Genomic DNA, 14,528 nt, shown 5'->3' on the forward strand with positions numbered 1-14,528 from the left:
TGCTCTCTGATGACACCTGTCTCGGGAACCGCCCAGTTTAGAAGAGGTTTGCTATGGGGATTTGCTTCTAAACTGGGCGGTTCCCGAGACACGTGTCATCAGAGAGCACTTAGACAGAAAAGAACAACTCAACTTCAGCAGCTCATAAGTACTGAAAGGATTATGATTTTTTAATAGAAGTAATTTACAAATCTGTTTAACTTTCTGGAGCCAGTTGATATATAAAAAAAAGTTTTTTCCTGGATCACCCCTTTAATAATAGACAACAAATGCATCAGTTTTGATCCGCATGTTGCACGATTTAAAGGGGTACTCCGGCGAAAACCTTTTTTCTTTTAAATCAACTGGTGGCAGAACGTTAAACATATTTGTAAATTACTTCTATTAAAAAATCTTAATCCTTCCAGTACTTATTAGCTGCTGAATGCTACAGAGGAAATTCCTTTCTTTTTGGAACACTGATGACATCACAAGCACAGTTCTCTCTGCTGACATCTCTGTCCATTTTAGCAACCATGCATAGCAGATGAATAGCAGATGAATAGCAGATGTATGCTAAGGGCAGCATGGTGGCTCAGTGGTTAGCACTGCTGCCTTGCAGTGCTGAGGACTTGGGTTCAAATCCCACTCAGGACAACAATAAATAAAGCATTATTATAATAACGTCAGCAGAGAGAACTGTGCTCATGATGTCATCAGAGAGCATTCCAAAAAGAAAAGAATTTTCTCTGTAGTATTCAGCAGCTAATAAGTACAGGAAGGATTAAGATTTTTTAATAGAAGTAATTTACAATTATAGAATCCAACACATTCTCAACATCAATTAGAATAAAAAATAGCTTTTAATTGAGATATACTAAAATTAATATATAAACACAGTACGCATATAGAGCACAAAACATAAGGAGGGTAAAGGTAACAGGTGAAACCCTAATAAATTCCCTACCTAAATAAATTCCTAACAACTAAGTGAAGGACAAGGGTTAGGGGAGCAATTACAATATGTACAATTGGTACAAAAATATATCAACCTCTCTGGCCAACGCGTTTCTCTCCCAGGTTGAGGGGAGTTCATCAGGGATGAGAGGATAATATTCACAATTCAATTAGTGCACAACAAATGCAAAATCATATACAAAAGATGCAAAAAACCAATAATGACAATAAATAAATGATAATACATAGGTCCGGGTCCGTCAGTAATAAGTACCGGTCATATATGTGAGTCTGTTAGTGTCTGGTCAAATACATACACATACATTATCATAGCAGAAGGATGGCATTTAGAATATTACTATGCAATGTTAGTAAAGTAATAATAGATTGACTCCAGAGAGAGAAGATGATGTTCTGTTCAAGATACATGCAGATACACCCCTATGTAGGATGATGGTATTCAATTAAGACCACCAACAGAACACTCTGTTCCTGATATTAAAGCAGATTTCAATTTAGCAGACTCCTAAAAGTAATGCCAGTTATGTATAGGATGTAATGATATTAATGTGGTCAGGCAATGATGTACTTCCACAGGGTAGGTCAAGTACTAATAGTCACAATTGGGACCAAAATCCCATAAGGCAGGTATGGGTGGATAACCACTAAATAGAAGTAGTCCAAATGGTTCAAAAGACGAATAGATAATAGATAGCCCAGACCTGATACCTGTGGATGAAAAGCCTGGACCACCCAACGTGGTCCAGGCTTTTCATCCACAGGTATCAGGTCTGGGCTATCTATTATCTATTCGTCTTTTGAACCATTTGGACTACTTCTATTTAGTGGTTATCCACCCATACCTGCCTTATGGGATTTTGGTCCCAATTGTGACTATTAGTACTTGACCTACCCTGTGGAAGTACATCATTGCCTGACCACATTAATATCATTACATCCTATACATAACTGGCATTACTTTTAGGAGTCTGCTAAATTGAAATCTGCTTTAATATCAGGAACAGAGTGTTCTGTTGGTGGTCTTAATTGAATACCATCATCCTACATAGGGGTGTATCTGCATGTATCTTGAACAGAACATCTGTTACGCCGAGCGCTCCGGGTCCCCGCTCCTCCCCGGAGCGCTCGCTTCACTCTCCCCGCGGCAGCGCTCCGGTCACGTCCTCTGACCCGGGGCGCTGCGATTCCGCTGCCAGCCGGGATGCGATTCGCGATGCGGGTAGCGCCCGCTCGCGATGCGCACCCCGGCTCCCCTACCTGACTCGCTCTCCGTCTGTTCTGTCCCGGCGCGCGCGGCCCCGCTCCCTAGGGCGCGCGCGCGCCGGGTCTCTGCGATTTAAAGGGCCACTGCGCCGCTGATTGGCGCAGTGGTTCCAATTAGTGTGTTCACCTGTGCACTCCCTTGCCGGATCTTGTTGCCTTAGTGCCAGTGAAAGCGTTCCTTGTGTGTTCCTTGCCTGTGTTTCCAGACCTTCTGCCGTTGCCCCTGACTACGATCCTTGCTGCCTGCCCCGACCTTCTGCTACGTCCGACCTTGCTTTTGCCTACTCCCTTGTACCGCGCCTATCTTCAGCAGCCAGAGAGGTGAGCCGTTGCTAGTGGATACGACCTGGTCACTACCGCCGCAGCAAGACCATCCCGCTTTGCGGCGGGCTCTGGTGAAAACCAGTAGTGGCTTAGAACCGGTCCACTAGCACGGTCCACGCCAATCCCTCTCTGGCACAGAGGATCCACTACCTGCCAGCCGGCATCGTGACAGTAGATCCGGCCATGGATCCCGCTGAAGTTCCTCTGCCAGTTGTCGCTGACCTCACCACGGTGGTCGCCCAGCAGTCACAACAGATAGCGCAACAAGGCCAACAGCTGTCTCAACTGACCGTTATGCTACAACAGTTACTACCACAGCTTCAGCAGTCATCTCCTCCGCCAGCTCCTGCACCTCCTCCGCAGCGAGTGGCCGCTCCTGGGATACGCTTATCCTTGCCGGATAAATTTGATGGGGACTCTAAGTTTTGCCGTGGCTTTCTTTCCCAATGTTCCCTGCATCTGGAGATGATGTCGGACCTGTTTCCCACTGAAAGGTCTAAGGTGGCTTTCGTAGTCAGCCTTCTGTCCGGAAAAGCCCTGTCTTGGGCCACACCGCTCTGGGACCGCAATGACCCCGTCACTGCCTCTGTACACTCCTTCTTCTCGGAAATCCGAAGTGTCTTTGAGGAACCTGCCCGAGCCTCTTCTGCTGAGACTGCCCTGTTGAACCTGGTCCAGGGTAATTCTTCCGTTGGCGAGTATGCCGTACAATTCCGTACTCTTGCTTCAGAATTGTCCTGGAATAATGAGGCCCTCTGCGCGACCTTCAAAAAAGGCCTATCCAGCAACATTAAAGATGTTCTGGCCGCACGAGAAATTCCTGCTAATCTACATGAACTTATTCACCTAGCCACTCGCATTGACATGCGTTTTTCCGAAAGGCGTCAGGAACTCCGCCAAGATATGGACTCTGTTCGCACGAGGCGTTTCTTCTCCTCGGCTCCTCTCTCCTCTGGTCCCCTGCAATCTGTTCCTGTGCCTCCCGCCGTGGAGGCTATGCAGGTCGACCGGTCTCGCCTGACACCTCAAGAGAGGACACGACGCCGTATGGAGAACCTCTGCCTGTACTGTGCTAGTACCGAACACTTCCTGAGAGATTGTCCTATCCGTCCTCCCCGCCTGGAAAGACGTACGCTGACTCCGCACAAAGGTGAGACAGTCCTTGATGTCTACTCTGCTTCTCCACGTCTTACTGTGCCTGTGCGGATGTCTGCCTCTGCCTTCTCCTTCTCTACAGTGGCCTTCTTGGACTCTGGATCTGCAGGAAATTTTATTTTGGCCTCTCTCGTCAACAGGTTCAACATCCCGGTGACCAGTCTCGCCAGACCCCTCTACATCAATTGTGTAAATAATGAAAGATTGGACTGTACCATACGTTTCCGCACGGAGCCCCTTCTTATGAGCATCGGATCTCATCATGAGAGGATTGAACTTTTGGTCCTCCCCAATTGCACCTCGGAAATTCTCCTTGGACTTCCCTGGCTTCAACTTCATTCCCCTACCCTGGATTGGTCCACTGGGGAGATCAAGAGTTGGGGGTCCTCTTGTTCCAAGAACTGTCTAAAACCGGTTCCCAGTAACCCTTGCCGTAACTCTGTGGTTCCTCCAGTAACCGGTCTCCCTAAGGCCTATATGGACTTCGCGGATGTTTTCTGCAAAAAACAAGCTGAGACTCTACCTCCTCACAGGCCTTATGATTGCCCTATCGACCTCCTCCCGGGCACTACTCCACCCCGGGGCAGAATTTATCCTCTCTCTGCCCCAGAGACTCTTGCCATGTCCGAATACGTCCAGGAGAATCTAAAAAAGGGCTTTATCCGTAAATCCTCCTCTCCTGCCGGAGCCGGATTTTTCTTTGTGTCCAAAAAAGATGGCTCCCTACGTCCTTGCATTGACTACCGCGGTCTTAATAAAATCACGGTTAAGAACCGCTACCCCTTACCACTCATCTCTGAACTCTTTGATCGCCTCCAAGGTGCCCACATCTTCACTAAATTGGACTTAAGAGGCGCCTATAACCTCATCCGCATCAGAGAGGGGGACGAGTGGAAAACGGCATTTAACACCAGAGATGGACACTTTGAGTATCTGGTCATGCCCTTTGGACTGTGCAACGCCCCTGCCGTCTTCCAAGACTTTGTCAATGAAATTTTTCGTGATCTGTTATACTCCTGTGTTGTTGTATATCTGGACGATATCCTAATTTTTTCTGCCAATCTAGAAGAACACCGCCAGCATGTCCGTATGGTTCTTCAGAGACTTCGTGACAACCAACTCTATGCCAAAATTGAGAAATGTCTGTTTGAATGCCAATCTCTTCCTTTTCTAGGATATTTGGTCTCTGGCCAGGGACTACAGATGGATCCAGACAAACTCTCTGCCGTCTTAGATTGGCCACGCCCCTCCGGACTCCGTGCTATCCAACGCTTTTTGGGGTTCGCCAATTATTACAGGCAATTTATTCCACATTTTTCTACCATTGTGGCTCCTATCGTGGCTTTAACCAAAAAAAATGCTGATCCCAAGTCCTGGCCTCCTCAAGCAGAAGACGCCTTTAAACGACTCAAGTCTGCCTTTTCTTCGGCTCCCGTCCTCTCCAGACCTGACCCTTCCAAACCCTTCCTATTGGAGGTTGATGCCTCCTCAGTGGGAGCTGGAGCTGTTCTTCTACAAAAAAATTCTTCCGGGCATGCTGTCACTTGTGGTTTTTTCTCTAGGACCTTCTCTCCAGCGGAGAGGAACTACTCCATCGGGGATCGAGAGCTTCTAGCCATTAAATTAGCACTTGAGGAATGGAGGCATCTGCTGGAGGGATCAAGTTCTCCTGTTATTATCTACACCGACCACAAGAACCTCTCCTACCTCCAGTCTGCCCAACGGCTGAATCCTCGCCAGGCCCGGTGGTCTCTGTTCTTTGCCCGATTTAATTTTGAGATTCACTTTCGTCCTGCCGATAAGAACATTAGGGCCGATGCTCTCTCTCGTTCCTCGGATGCCTCAGAAGTTGAACTCTCTCCGCAACACATCATTCCACCTGACTGCCTGATCTCCACTTCTCCTGCCTCCATCAGGCAGACTCCTCCAGGAAAGACCTTTGTTTCTCCTCGCCAACGCCTCGGAATCCTCAAATGGGGTCACTCCTCCCATCTCGCAGGTCATGCGGGTATCAAGAAATCTGTGCAACTCATCTCCCGCTTCTATTGGTGGCCGACTCTGGAGACGGATGTTGTGGACTTTGTGCGAGCCTGCACTATCTGTGCCCGGGATAAGACTCCTCGCCAGAAGCCCGCTGGTTTTCTTCATCCTCTGCCTGTCCCCGAACAGCCTTGGTCTCTGATTGGTATGGATTTTATTACTGATTTACCCCCTTCCCGTGGCAACACTGTTATTTGGGTGGTCGTTGATCGATTCTCCAAAATGGCACATTTCATCCCTCTTCCTGGTCTTCCTTCTGCGCCTCAGTTGGCTAAACAATTTTTTGTACACATTTTTCGTCTTCACGGGTTGCCTACGCAGATTGTCTCGGATAGAGGCGTCCAATTCGTGTCTAAGTTCTGGAGGGCTCTCTGTAAACAACTCAAGATTAAATTAAATTTTTCTTCTGCATATCATCCCCAGTCCAATGGACAAGTAGAAAGGATTAACCAGATCTTGGGTGATTATTTGCGACATTTTGTTTCCTCCCGCCAGGATGACTGGGCAGATCTCCTCCCATGGGCCGAATTCTCGTATAACTTCAGGGTCTCTGAGTCTTCCTCCAAATCCCCATTTTTCGTGGTGTACGGCCGTCACCCTCTTCCCCCCCTCCCTACTCCCTTGCCCTCTGGTCTGCCCGCTGTGGATGAAATTTCTCGTGACCTTTCCATCATATGGAGAGAGACCCAAAATTCTCTCTTACAGGCTTCATCACGCATGAAGAAGTTCGCGGATAAGAAAAGAAGAGCTCCCCCCGTTTTTTCCCCTGGAGACAAGGTATGGCTCTCCGCTAAATATGTCCGCTTCCGTGTCCCTAGCTACAAGTTGGGACCACGCTATCTTGGTCCTTTCAAAATTTTGTGTCAAATTAATCCTGTCTCTTATAAACTTCTTCTTCCTCCCTCTCTTCGTATCCCTAATGCCTTTCACGTCTCTCTTCTCAAACCACTCATCCTCAACCGTTTTTCTCCCAAATCTGTTCCTCCCACTCCTGTTTCCGGCTCCTCGGACATCTTCTCGGTCAAAGAAATTTTAGCTGCCAAAAAGGTCAGAGGGAAAAATTTTTTTTTAGTGGACTGGGAGGGTTGTGGTCCTGAAGAGAGATCCTGGGAACCTGAGGACAACATCCTAGACAAAAGTCTGCTCCTCAGGTTCTCAGGCTCTAAGAAGAGGGGGAGACCCAAGGGGGGGGGTACTGTTACGCCGAGCGCTCCGGGTCCCCGCTCCTCCCCGGAGCGCTCGCTTCACTCTCCCCGCGGCAGCGCTCCGGTCACGTCCTCTGACCCGGGGCGCTGCGATTCCGCTGCCAGCCGGGATGCGATTCGCGATGCGGGTAGCGCCCGCTCGCGATGCGCACCCCGGCTCCCCTACCTGACTCGCTCTCCGTCTGTTCTGTCCCGGCGCGCGCGGCCCCGCTCCCTAGGGCGCGCGCGCGCCGGGTCTCTGCGATTTAAAGGGCCACTGCGCCGCTGATTGGCGCAGTGGTTCCAATTAGTGTGTTCACCTGTGCACTCCCTTGCCGGATCTTGTTGCCTTAGTGCCAGTGAAAGCGTTCCTTGTGTGTTCCTTGCCTGTGTTTCCAGACCTTCTGCCGTTGCCCCTGACTACGATCCTTGCTGCCTGCCCCGACCTTCTGCTACGTCCGACCTTGCTTTTGCCTACTCCCTTGTACCGCGCCTATCTTCAGCAGCCAGAGAGGTGAGCCGTTGCTAGTGGATACGACCTGGTCACTACCGCCGCAGCAAGACCATCCCGCTTTGCGGCGGGCTCTGGTGAAAACCAGTAGTGGCTTAGAACCGGTCCACTAGCACGGTCCACGCCAATCCCTCTCTGGCACAGAGGATCCACTACCTGCCAGCCGGCATCGTGACAACATCATCTTCTCTCTCTGGAGTCAATCTATTATCACTTTACTAACATTGCATAGTAATATTCTAAATGCCATCCTTCTGCTATGATAATGTATGTGTATGTATTTGACCAGACACTAACAGACTCACATATATGACCGGTACTTATTACTGACGGACCCGGACCTATGTATTATCATTTATTTATTGTCATTATTGGTTTTTTGCATCTTTTGTATATGATTTTGCATTTGTTGTGCACTAATTGAATTGTGAATATTATCCTCTCATCCCTGATGAACTCCCCTCAACCTGGGAGAGAAACGCGTTGGCCAGAGAGGTTGATATATTTTTGTACCAATTGTACATATTGTAATTGCTCCCCTAACCCTTGTCCTTCACTTAGTTGTTAGGAATTTATTTAGGTAGGGAATTTATTAGGGTTTCACCTGTTACCTTTACCCTCCTTATGTTTTGTGCTCTATATGCGTACTGTGTTTATATATTAATTTTAGTATATCTCAATTAAAAGCTATTTTTTATTCTAATTGATGTTGAGAATGTGTTGGATTCTGAAATTGTGACATCAAGGATCATAAAATTAATCTCTATGGTGTACTGGATCACCAGAATTATCTTTTCATTCCAGAAGTAGTGATAGGTAATTTACAATTATGTTTAACTTTCTGCCACCAGTTGATTTAAAAGAAAAAAGGTTTTCACTGGAGTACCCCTTTAAGATCGGAGGTAAAATGGTGGTTGACCACAATTTTTCGTCCAGATTCAAAATCGGATCGAAATTGTGTCCGATTTTTTTAAATTATTGATGTCTATGTAAATCACATGGAATCGTGTGACTGTGCGATTCTATCAGATTAATCGCACACGATTTTTTGTACGCATGCGCAGTAGACTTCAAAACACATACACTTCAAATAAATAAAACTTTATTGCCATTGGCAGACATATTAATTTTAAAAACAGGATCAGATTTTTATTGAAAATTGGATGGAATTTTCATCTGTACGATTTTTGGGTACGATTTTAAAATCGGATAGCAAAGAAATTTTTACATACGATTGTATGCGATTTTTTGCAATCAGATTTCGTCCGATTTTGCAGTCCGATAATCGGATGGTTAAATCATGATATTTATATTTGAACAAAGTAAAAATATAAAAAAAAAAACTGTCAGGACGGTAAAGCGAAGCCCCAGGCAGCAGTTATTTCCCGTCCACAGAATATTATGGGATCATTTGTTCTCTTCAAATAGAAAATAACATGAAATTCAGCTGTAATCCGGTCACCGCGGAGCATCAGTCCATAGAGGAGAAGGTATAGTGCGATGTCTACACGTTACCGGCCCCGGGACCGACAGGGACTCATCTACACCTCTAAATAACTGATATCTATCTATCTACAAGGAGAAAGGACCGCAGCACACAGAATTGTGTTTATTCCATCTTCAGCAAGAAATACAAAAAGTGCAACATTTCGGTAGTGTCACTCCATCATCCTCAGGCATGCCTTACAATGGTGCTGTGAGACTACCGAAACGGAATAAACACAAGTTTAGGACAAGGACTTTCTGTGTGCTGCGGTCCTTTCTCCTTGTATTGAAGTTGGAGTCCTTGACCAAGTCTCCTATGACTGCCTGCACCTTAATACTACTGAAAGTTAATTGGCGGATGTGCTGCTTCTTTGGATTTCTATCTACCTATATCTATCTCCTATTTATCTATCTATCTATCTATCTCCTATCTATCTATCTATCTATCTATCTCATTTCTATCTATCTATCTATCTCATATCTATCTATCTATCTATCTATCTCATATCTATCTATCTATCTCATATCTATCTATCTATCTCATATCTATCTATCTCATATCTATCTATCTATCTCATATCTATCTATCTATCTCATATCTATCTATCTCATATCTATCTATCTCATATCTATCCATCTCACATCTATTTATCTCATATCTATTTATCCATCTATCTCATATCTATCTAACTATCTATCTCATATCCATCTATCTCATATCTATCTCATATCTATCTATCTCATATCTATCTATCTATCTATCTCATATCTATCTATCTATCTATCTATCTATTTGTATTTTATCTAGTACAGCAGGGAGAATATTTTTTTTTCTCATTTTTGTTTTTCAGATACCAGTGTCCAGAGAACTATGTTGGATTTGACCAATAGATTATTTATTTATGTTTTAAATAAAATGGCCAACAAGGGGTGTGCAGGTGTTTTTATTTCAATATTTTTTTCCCCTTGTTACTTTGTGTTGTTTTCTTCTTTTTATTTACTTTACAGGCTTAGACAATGTCCCAGGTCTGAGATGGTGTTAGGCTGGTATTATTAGGCTGTGAGGAATTACCAGGTTGCTGTGTATGGTTTCCTCTCTATTCCATAACCAGCCAGGTAAACAAACCAAACAGCAGTAACCTGGGTGTGAAGGGCCATTTATTTTGGACATATACTTTGGTCCCAATACACCTCATTGCCATTTTATTTAAAATAAATAAATAATCCCTGGGGGCACAAACATCCTCGGGGGATGGTGAGGATAACAATTTTAGCATATATGACGTGTTGTCAAGTGTTTTATATATTCTAAAATCTGCTAATTGGTTCCCTTTAACTAGTCCAAACAGAGGAGCAGAACAGCCGCCATTGTGACCCCTGTTCTGCTGCTCTACAGTCATCTATGTAGATCCCTGCTTTCTGTCTGTCCCACATAGCCACTTAACCCCTCTCCCGCTGGATTGGTGCAGAGCGCTTAACCCAACCAGTAGATGGTTGAAGTTTTTGGAACAAACTTCCAAATGCTGGAGCCGGCGCCGGGAGCTCGTGATGCCATAGCCCCCTCAATGCAAGTCTATGGGAGGGGGCGTGACGACTGTCACGCCCCCTCCCATAGACTTGCATTGAGGGGGCGGGGCTATGGCGTCACGAACTCCCGGTGCCGGCTCCAGTCTTCGGAATATGTTCCAAACACTGAGCAGAGGAGTACCCCTTTAACTAGATTAAGAATTATTTCACTTTAGTATAGAATGACCAAACCTCGCTAACTTCATCCCTTCTATCCTGCCAGTTATCGAAAAACAGGAGTCATCACACAATCACACTGTGACCTGATCCGGGTTCATGTAGCTTTAAAAATTTGCTTTCCATCCGAATTCTATACAATTGAAGCCCCTCCCACATACTACAGATTGGCCCTAGATGCTTGAAAATGTCATCATGTGCAGATGTTATCAACATCCTATACTTCCTTTATTTGTAGAACCTTATGGCTTGTCCTTCTTGGTTATGATAGGGGTGACCCTTATGTTTCTGATGACTGATGAATATATTAATACTAATATGCCATTGCTGATGGAAAAATATATTTGTTACCTACCCCTTAACCCATAAACCAGCTTGCAATCTGCTTGGAACTACGATGGAGGCCTTGCCTTGATGCCGGCACGACCGAGAGATAAGGAGTGAAAGACAAAATATCTGACGGACAGAGGACTCTGGAATTTCCCAGTAGAGGAACTTCTGCCAAGAAATTAATGAACGCTAGATATGCTAATATATACGGACGCAATAATCAAACAACCAATAAAAATGTAACATGCTGATTTTGACGTCATAACTAAACCTCCTCTTTTGTAAAATGTAAAAACTAAATGTACTTCGTGAATTAAACAGAACTCCTGCGAGTATGCTGAAAAAGGAGATATTATACCAACATCCTGTCTGGTGTATATTCCTTGTGTCGACACTTAGCAGTATATAACAGCATAGTCAATCACATTTGAAAGTCTCTTCTCGAGCCATCCTTGACAGTTACATTTTCACATTTCACATAAAATGCACAGAGGTGTCAGCAGAGAGCACTGTGGTCAGACAGAAAGGAAATTCAAAAAGAAAACTTCCTGTGGAGCATATAGCAGTTGATAAGTACTGGAAGGATTAAGATTTTTTAATAGAAGTAATTTACAAATCTGTTTAACTTTCTGGCACCAGTTGATTAAAAAAAAATGTTTTCCACCGGAGTACCCCTTTAAGTTCCAAACGCTGTTCAGTGGAGTACCCCTTTAAAGTGTAGCTCCCACCATCATGTTTTTTTTTTTTCTGTCCCTGCCTATTGCCCTTCTATCCCCAACACCCTCCCTGCCTTTAGTCTGCCTGGTAGTGTGCTCACTACCAGGCATACTTCCCCAGCAGGCACCACGTCATTGGTGCCTGCTGGGGGGACCAACTTCCGCCCTTAGTTCTCCTAACAGGGTGCCTCCAGCTGTTTCACCACTACAACTCCCAGCATGCCCTGACATCTATTGGCATCTATTGGCATCTATTGGCAAAACAACTCGAGGCACCCAGGACAGGAGTTTCTTGGGGGAAGGAGTGAGCCGTGAGCCGATGCGGGAGGGACGGGTGCGTGGGAGCCTCTCCCTGCCGTTCGGTGAGTAACACCCAAACACGCACGCGCCCCCCGTACCTTGCAGCAGGGCCGTCGGCGAGTGCGGGGAGCCGATGCGCAGCCCTGGATGTTTCTGCGCAAAATTTCGACTGAAGCCCTGCTGGAATCAGTCGGAATTTTGCAGTGACGTCACTCCGCAGTGCATTCGGCCACTAGGAGGGCAACCCCTAGTGGCAGAATTTCAAATTGCTTTTAAAATGTTTTAAAAGCATTTATTTTTTTAAATAAAAGTATATTAGAGATATGTTGTAGTACTTAAGTGCTACAACATATCAAAAATAATTTTTCATGACAGTGCCGATTTAAGAATGTAAGGTGATGTGCAATATGCAAAACTTGACAATCCCTTTAAATGGTACTCCGGTGGGAAAAAAATTTTATTCAAATCAACTGGTGCCAGAAAGTTAAACAGATTTGTAAATTACTTCTATTTAAAAATCTTAATCCTTCCAGTAAAATATCAGCTGCTGTATACTCCAGATATACTACAGAGAAATTTGTGAAGTTCTTTTCTGTCTGACCACAGTGCTCTCTGCTGACACCTCTGTCCGTGTCAGGGACTGTCCAGAGTAGGAGAGGTTTTGCCATGGTATATGCTTCTACTCTGGACAGTTCCTGACATGGACAGCAGAGAGCACTGTGGTCAGACTGGAAAGAACAGCACAATATTCTCTGTAGCATACAGCAGCTGATAAGTACTGGAAGGATTCAGATTTTGAAATAGAAGTAATTACAAATTTGTTTAACTTTCTGGCACCAGTTGGTTTGAAAACATTTGTTTTCCACTTGTTTCCACCGGAGTTCCCCATTAACCCTTTTCTGTAAAATTTTTCAGGTTTTTTTGCAGGAAAGAAAGGGTTAATACGCCATCATTGCCATGCCGTGGTTTTTTCTATTCCAAAAAAGCAAAAAAATAAACAGGTAAAATGTATGCATTACAAGTTCATGGACTCCGCCGAACGTGATCAGGGACCATTTCATCTTCTCAGTGTATCGACTGCGATACCCCAAACACCCCTGACATCTCATCCATCCACATCAGATAGAAAATCCACTTTTCAGAGCCTCGGCCTCTTATGTCAAACCAGGTGCAAGCCCATAAATCACGACCTCGTTGCCCCGGTCATCTCCTCCACCAAGGGTTGACCCTTTCCTCACCGGATGATTTATAAGAGAAAGTTACTTTGTTTCGTTGGCTATGCCACATTTGCTGTAACAGTTTTTAGCGAGAGCTTCAGGAGACAGTAAATTTATCGTCTCTGAACCCTGAAGGATGACATCAATGCAAAGTGTCTATCGCATTAGGAATTCTGCGGCGATGGAACCATTGGCTCGTCATCTGTCTTCGTGGAGGAGAGTGATGTTTCCTATGTCGTCATAGAACGCTATATAAGAATTGACACTTTAATGATGAATCCGACAATTAAAGGAGCGTCCTGACCAACCAGACAGAGACGCATCTGCTCCGGGGTCCAGCAGCCATGCACAAGCTCTTCTCCTGCGGGATCATCCTCGCCATCGCCTTCAGCCCGCTCCGATCACTCCCAATATTAGACCCCAGCGACATCTCCTTCCGAATACCAGGTAAGAAGACTCCTGTTCTTATCACTTCCCTCCGTATAAAAATGACTTAAACTTGAAGGTTATTCTACAGAACATCTTGGACTCCGGCCGCCGATCCCTAATGATTGATCTCACAGAAGGGTCAAGGAAATTCCAAACGCCGAAAGCAAAACCGGAATAAAGCGTATCCATTAGCCGCGTGCTTAGAATTATATTCACCTCATTCTGTTTTTTCATATTGAACTTAACGACTTTTCTTAAGATGATATTAATGTAATAAGAAATTAAGTGGATATTACAGACTATAAGGAAGGGAGAACAGAGGAGCTGGAAGAGCAAAGTCGTCTTCATCACCTTCATTTATTTCATTATAAATTAAAAATATATTTATTTATGGAAACGTATCACATATCTGAATATCTAACCTGCCTAAAGCTCAAAATTTGTTAGATAGTAGTATTATTTTATTGATTATAATTTTATATTATTAGTAGCAATACCATTGATCTTTTTATTATTTGATTGTTCATTATGAATTATTATTATTAGTAGTGGTTTTATATTATTATATTATTGGTATTTTTCTATCATTAGCAGTATTAATAGTATTAAATGATAATTAGCATTATAATTAATATTGTTATGTTTATTAGTGGTTTTTATATTTAATATTATTGTAGACTGTAGATCTTTTATTTTAAATATTTGTCTTTTCATGTATCTACCTTATTAAGTTCTGTAATAACTATTTTTCACCATTAATGATATCTATCTGTCTATCTCCAGACAGAATCCAGCAGCACTCCAGATAATGTGTAAAAAAAAAATAGCGTTCACCAGTGTCTATACAGTGGTAAAGAAACTTCACAGTTTTTTC

General features: G+C 44.3%; 1 protein-coding gene across 1 annotated transcript in view; it reads left to right on the plus strand.

The window, feature by feature from the left end:
- Window positions 1–14,528, plus strand: part of LOC130293709 (urotensin-2-like) — a 41,420-nt gene that overhangs the window by 13,286 nt on the left and 13,606 nt on the right. Inside the window, exon 2 of the mRNA XM_056542731.1 lies at window positions 12,924–13,672. Coding sequence (XP_056398706.1) covers window positions 13,570–13,672 — 103 coding nt within the window. The 5' untranslated portion in view covers window positions 12,924–13,569. The remainder of the gene's footprint in view (window positions 1–12,923; window positions 13,673–14,528) is intronic.

Source organism: Hyla sarda, chromosome 10 (genome assembly GCF_029499605.1).
Source record: "Hyla sarda isolate aHylSar1 chromosome 10, aHylSar1.hap1, whole genome shotgun sequence".
Lineage (NCBI taxonomy): Eukaryota > Metazoa > Chordata > Amphibia > Anura > Hylidae > Hyla > Hyla sarda.